Here is a 7322-nt window from a genome sequence, read left to right on the forward strand (position 1 = left end):
GCTTATTTACGGTCAACCACGGAGTCACAATCACTTTTCTACTTCTCCGCTGTGGTTATACATACTTCTATTACACATCAAATAGTGCAGCCGGAAACAATTCTTAATAACGGCCCTATCGGCTGTGTAATCTACATCCAGCCTGGCCATGTTGACTTATCTGCTGTTGTTACTGTCCTGTGTTGTCCAGTCCAGGTACAACTCTCATCCCAGGTACAGGTCTTGCCCCCCGACAGGTGCCTGTTTCGCTATGACGGCTTTTTCAAGGGTTCAATTGCAAGTGCAATCCGGGCCTGGGAAGACAAAAATCAAACTCCTTGATATCTCCCAACTGCTATTCAAAGATATCAATCTCAATCAAACTAGTAGCTCACAGTGTAACTGCCTTCAATGTATTTTGGCGTCTTTTTGTCAGTTTAAAATGGCGGTCTTTTATATGCAGTTCCTGCCCACTGATCTCTAATATCCGGTCTGTATTATTAGTCGTGTCTGGGCGACAAGCGGGGTATCACATAAAACAGCCCCAGTGAACATAAGTGTTCAAACCCTTTGGTTCCATGGTATTTAGGTGGTATATCCAGAACGTCTCTTGTTGTGTAACAACTTTCTGTTTCTATCTCCTCCCCTGGTGCTCAAGGTCACATGATCGATCACCATGCATTTCAAAACATCTGCTGTGTGGTTGTACTGCACGCAATGCTGGACCAACGGGGCACCTAATTGTTGTGCTGTAATACGGGAGCGATGTTCCATCATTCTGGCATTTAAAGATCTACTGGTTTTACCTATATACACCTTGTTGCATGGGCAAACGATGTAATATACCACATATGGAGTGCGACAAGTAGTGTTATGTCTTAAATAATACGTTCTCCCCTCATGCACAAAGCTGTTACCTACTATTGTCGAAGTACAATTAGATCTATCACATGTCACATGTCCCTTAATGGCGATTGTAGGTAGCAAGTCCCCATCTCTTAGTACTGCAGGACTTAATATTTCCTTCAAGTTTTTATCATGCGAGAATGCAGTTCTCAGTCTGTAATTGGCAAACAACGGGTGTGATTGCATTACATCCCAATGTTTGCGGATGATGTAAGCCACTTCCTCGCCTCCTGGCACAAATCTCATGATGAATGTTAGTGTAGGGTCTGATATTATATCTTGCTGTTTCTCTCATAACAATAGATCTCTATTGTTAAATTTAGCTTGGGTATATGCCTGTCTCAAGGTCTTCTGTGGATATTTCCTATGTATTAATTTCTCGCTGAAGTTCTTGGCTTGAGATTTAAAATCTGCATCTTCAGAGCAGATGCGTTTATATCGCAACAGCTGTGAGAAAGGAAGGCTGTCTTTAAGAGTTTTTGGATGGCAACTGCTGTATTCTAATATGGTGTTTTTGTCTGTCAGTTTCGTAAATACTCTTGTGTGGAATATTCCTTGCGATACACAAACTTCTACATCCAGAAAATGGATACATGAGTCTGAAAAATTTAATGTAACCAAACCAAAAATACTCTCAGATCATCAATGCAGCCATTCCATAAAATGAACACATCGTCGATGTGCCTTCTCCATAGGAGAATTCTTGCACAAAATGGAGATGTTTTCAGCCATGTGTCCTCAAAATCCGCCATAAATATGTTGGCTACTGTTGGTGCAAATGTAGTGCCCATCGCTACTCCAGATGTTTGCAGAAATATTCTCCCTTGAAACCCAAAAAAGTTGTTATATAATGCAATCTCAGTGAGTTTATGAAGGAATTGAGAGGGGACATCATGTGATCTGGGACATGAATCTAACTTGCCCTTAACAACATGAAGTAGTTCATCTTGGGGTATCATTGTATATAATGACTTTATGTCTAATGTCACCATTAGGATGGGAGACTCTGGCAATTGAAAATCTTGCATTATATTCAGAAAGTTTGTTGTGTCTTTAATGTACGACCTGCTTTCAGATACAAAGACCTGTAAAAATGTGTCTACGTACAAAGATAGTGGTTCCAGGAGTGATCCTCTGGAAGACATAATCGGTCTTTCAGGCGGATTAATTAAATCCTTATGCACCTTGGGGAATGCATACAGCACCGGTAACACCGGGGTCTTGTTGTTCAGGAACTGGTGTTCTTTCATCGTGAGGAAACCTTGTTCAAGTTGATGAAATCTTTGGACACCATACGATAAGATGTTATATCTGATAGTTGTGAATCAATCTCTTGAACATATTTGCACCTGTCCCTGCACTACTACAGCGCCTCCTTTGTCAGCACGTTTTATTACAATGGTGTTTATCCTAGAAATAAGCAGTGGATTTTCCCCAAGTCCATTTTAATAATGGCTTATGCACTTTTCTTTTAGGAAGCTTTCCAAACCTTTTTTAAACCCCATTAAGCTAACTGCTTTTACTATATTAGAATATAGGTCTTCAGTGCTTCTTGATGCTTGTTATTTTCATTTGTACAAGCTAATTTCCTTTCCTCGTAAATGGATGGTCTATTATAAATTTCAACATTAAATAGTGATTTGAGCAGTACAGATTTTATACCACTGAATGAAAAACAAACCTACTAAAAAGAATCCAATGTTCAATCAGGCTGCGAGAGAAGACCCAAGGTTGTTTGTTTGTTTGTTTGTTTTTTAAGTTAGCTCATGAGCTTTTCAGTAGTAGCTTAAGGTGATTTCCATTCAGGTAGACTAGATATTTCCCTGTCCCCAGAGAGCTTATATTCTAAAGAGCTCTTTAGACTAAAGCTTAGCACATGCTAAATGCTGCATGTTCTACTTTACACCTACGGGTCACATAGCACTTTGCACATTCTCTCCAGTAACCATGTTGATACTGGTGGGAGTAATATAGAGCCTTCCAGGTGGCCCAGTCCTCTGACCCTACAGAAGGTTGCTCATTCTCTCCAGTTTCATATGGATATGGATGGGAGTAATATAAATCCTTCCAGGTGGTTCACTGCTCTAATCCTACAGAATTCTCTCCAATACCTATGATAATCCAAGTAGCATCACTTCCAAGTGGCATTTCTATTATATAATAACAATGTATGCAAAAAGGATTTGTAACCAGTGAACTGCAGATGTGACCTTACAAGATCTACAGCAGCCCAATGCTGTCAATAAAATTATCCACCCAAGCCACATCATTGGAGGGTACCATCTGTCTATGCCTTCATACCATGCCTTACCTCCCAGCCCAGCTGCTTCAACCTCTTCCAACAAGTCAGTCACTGACCTCTTATGTCCATTACATACATCAAAGCCAAACATGACTTTTTCATACGATTTTCATGGAAGGAATAGTAACCTGCCTTCCATCTGGATTCTGTTCAGGACTCTCTGCCCAAGGAAGCCAAAGGTGGGGAGGGTTGGTCAGTTGCAGATGGTCGAGGACTGCTGATTACTTCTCTGGGCCTGTTTTCCTGACCCACTAAAATAATTTCTTCGATCCTACTATATTTCTTTTATTAAACAAAAATATGTATATGTCATTCTCAAGAAGTGATCTTGACAAGACAACAAGAACAACTAATCAGGCACTTGAAACACAAACTAAAAACCTAGCAGTTCCATAATACATCTGTGTTCCAGGCAAGGGAGAAACGCAAAGGGACTCTATCTAGCAAGAGGATGGGATCAAAGCAAAACAAATGACCTAGAGGCAGGTACAATGCAAAATAAAGGCATAGAGGAGGTAACCTGTGTGTTCTGCACAGAGCAGCTTACATGACTCCAGCCACCCTGCTGGGCAGTCTGGATGGATCATGCTACTCCTCATCTGCCGTTACTATGTTACTATGAGCACACACTCAGAGTTACTTTGCATTGATGTGTGTCAGGACATAATAATGAAAGATCTACATTGTATCTAGAATGTGAATGTCACTAGCAGCCTGGACCCCAAAGCTGGAGAATCAATAAGGAAGTTAAGTGTGTTGGTGGTGCTGCTGAATAACCACAGAGAGCAAATGCAGAAATGTAATTAGATTAGGGGAAGGACATCCACTTCCTGTGCTCCTGACTTGATTTTACGTACCAAGCAGAGGATGACCATAGATCCTCTGTCTTATTAAGGCCCAATAACTTGATTTTGGTTATGAAGTACCTTGCTGAACGAATAACTGAAGCACAGGATGTAATGCAGATATACCAAGTCGCACATATTTGGCCCTGTTGTCCAGCTCACATACCAAAGCCCCCTCCTCTTATGTATTCAAGGAGAACAGAACTTTTTTTCCGACTGCGCAGGCACTCTATTCTCCTGCAAAAGTCAGCTGTCCTCCAGAAAAACCTCCCTCCCGAAAGCCTCCCACTACCTACCCACCCACCCCCACTCGGACCTATTCAAATGTTGCCCTGGTGGTCTAGGGTAGGTCGGTCAGTGGTGATCCATTAGCATATGCTAAGCTTTAGTAAAAGGACCCCTTAGTTAGTTAACCTCACACCTTTTTAGTAGTAGTTCAAGGACATTTAAAAAAAAAACTTGTCCTTTTTGATTATAAACCCATTTGCATTTTGCACAGTACAAAAGGAAATGCATTTCTGTTTCTCTTGTTCTGGCGTTGCAGCTTCTAAGAGTTTCCAGTTCTGCACAATTCTGTTTCTAATTATGGTCCCTTATTCTGTATTTTTTTGAGGATCTGTTTCTGTCCTTCTCATGGGCAAGGGAAGGGATCGAGGTGAAATTTCTGTGGCCAGCTGATCTTCTGTGGGAAACTCTATAAGGCATATTTTCAAAGCACTTAGACTTACAAAGTTGCATAGTAACCTATGGAACTTTGCATATACATAAAGTGTTAGCCTATGAGAATCCTGCAGGGTATTAGAGTCCCCTTGTGTGTATCCCCCCCCCCCCTTGCTTGTCTATCAAATATTGTAGTTTTGCCCCCTGTCCTTCACTGTGATGTGTTATTCAGAGAGTTTCCCTCTGTTCTGTTTATTATATTCATTGAGAATGTAAATCACCTAGATGGCAAAGCAGTAGAGCAGGGTATAAAAGTATGAAATGAACTTGGAAGTACTCTCTATGGTATAAATGCACAGAAGGCGAGTCTCTTTCAACTGAAAGGACGTTCTGGAGCAAGGGGGCATAAGATGAAGGTGAAAGGGGGATGGACTCAGAAGTAGTGCAAGGAAATACTTCTTTACAGAGAGGACCGTAGATGTGTGGAACAGCCTCTCAGTGGAGGTGCTGGAGGTGAAGACTGTATCTGAATTCAAGAAAGCAGGGGACAGGCACAGGATCTGTAAGGGAGAGGAAGGGATAGCAGAGCTTAGTAGATGATACAGATGGGTAGACTGGGTAAGCCACATGTCATTTTCTGTGTTTCTTTTGCAAAGGGGTCTACTGACTAAAGGTTTTTCATATTTTGTATCAATGGGGCCTAAAAGCCATGAACAGTGACCAAGAGCGCTGCATTGTCTCCTCAGCTGCTTTCAGGGCTCTTACAAAGAGGTTTAATGACCTTATAGCAAAATACAGAAAGAGTAAGAAAGCCATGTACAAAGGGTTAATTATGAGCTGTGATGGGTCTTCGGCTCTGCAATACCAGACTTGTATCTGACAGCGTTCTTTTAGGAAGGAGCTTTCCAGCCAGTCAGACATGTGATACTGCTGCACTTCCACAATGAGCAGTTAGAGAAACAGTGCAAATTTAATAAATGGTTATCATAAGGAACCTATGAAAACAAACCTCATAGGCACTATCTAAAAAGTTAACATATTGTCCTGAGAACCTCTTATAATGTAAGCGTTGCCTCGCTCTGTCTGTACTGCAATACGTGTACGGTTAACATCCTACAGCATCCAAAGTCATAAGACAGCGCAGAGCTGAGGGGGATAGGCTTACATGGGAGCTAAGGCCACCAGCTGGCAGATTCAGTCTTGGCATTGTCCCTGAGTTCTTCTGATAACCAGCATAAAAACAGGACTGTATGTTTTGCCAGAAATCAGCCAGCGTTCTCACTGCTGTAGAGTGCGAAGGACTGAAGATCTCTTAACATGCTAATCTCTGCTTTTGCTCCTTACAGAGACCATGCTGGACCATGCAGAAAGTGTATCAACCTCCTCACCTGCTGGAGTGGGCTCTGCCTGGTAAAGTTCCTTCCAAAGCAGACTGTGTGGATCCCGATGTGTGAAGAACCAGTGTTGGAAGACAAAGAGTTCCAGAGCGCAGCACTTCAACCTCAGGCTCCTGAGGATGTTTCTAACGCCGGTGTCTCTTGAGTCACACTCTGTAACTTGCCAAAACAGTCCCGAGACCAGGCACAGACAGTTCCAGCTATCAGACTGGATTCACTGGTGCTGGGTTGATTCTCTTCTTGTTTGAAGACCCCTTCTAAGAGTCATGGATTACTCATGGAAGCCACTAGCTGGCCAGTAGATTCTGCTGTCCACTCAGAAGGAAATATGTTCTCGAGGCACATGTATTTTCCCCGTCAGCACTGAAAGACGAACACAAGGAACAGACAGGGATATGGTCTGAGTCCACCCAAATAGAACACTTGCTTACCATGTACGGTATTTCAATGATTTTGAATGTGAAAGGTGCAATACTTTCTAGAATCACATTCTTAAGTCACCTCCTCTCTTTCCAGCAAAACGTCACTGCCTTGTGTGTACAATATCTGGTTATTTCATATTATTTGAAGCAGCAGCTCAGGTATGATTATATTTAGGGCTTCTGTTTAATGAAATCTGTGTATCAAATAAACACACACACATAACACACCGCTCCTTTACTCTCTCAATATCCTCAGACCCCTCTACTCTGCCTTCAAAGCTCTTCTGCACTGCCTCAGCTACACAAGGTTTGTTTTTCTCCCAGCAGGTCCCACCTGATCGTTTAGGCTTCTAGATCAATCAGAACCAGAGCTGGGATTTAGCCTCATCATCCTTCATTTACAACTACCTAAGAATATTTCCCCTCTTAAAAACCCCTCCCAACTGTCTGTAGTCAAATCATGCAGTGACAGACCTCAACTGTGGCCATCCACCAGGTCTGTTTCCAGAACCCTCTAATCATGGGTCTTAAATTTATTGCTTGGGACTCACTTCCTGTCCACAGGCTCTGAACGTGGCAGTAACATCCTGAACCCCACCTCTGGGTGAAAGAAGACCTGAGTTGGAAATAGAATTGAGCTCCCTCCACAGAGCAGTCATTGAACCACTGGAGCAGCCCCGGCTACCCACATTCTTTTCAGACAACAGGCTCTCCAATTTCTACCTCACTGCACAGCTATTCCCAACTGTGAGTGGCAAAGCAGGGGGGTAAGAAGATATATTGGGCAGCGTGGGCATAATTTGAGAGAGTG

The 7322-nt window shown here is 42.4% G+C and overlaps 1 protein-coding gene across 1 annotated transcript in view; it reads left to right on the plus strand.

The window, feature by feature from the left end:
* HRH2 (histamine receptor H2) overlaps window positions 1-7034 on the plus strand; it is a 64136-nt gene extending 57102 nt beyond the window's left edge. The window contains 1 exon segment of the mRNA XM_030212516.1: window positions 6039-7034. Coding sequence (XP_030068376.1) covers window positions 6039-6234 — 196 coding nt within the window. The 3' untranslated portion in view covers window positions 6235-7034.
* Window positions 7035-7322: the final 288 nt, after the last annotated feature.

Source organism: Microcaecilia unicolor, chromosome 8 (assembly GCF_901765095.1).
Source record: "Microcaecilia unicolor chromosome 8, aMicUni1.1, whole genome shotgun sequence".
In the NCBI taxonomy this organism is placed as follows: Eukaryota; Metazoa; Chordata; class Amphibia; order Gymnophiona; family Siphonopidae; genus Microcaecilia; species Microcaecilia unicolor.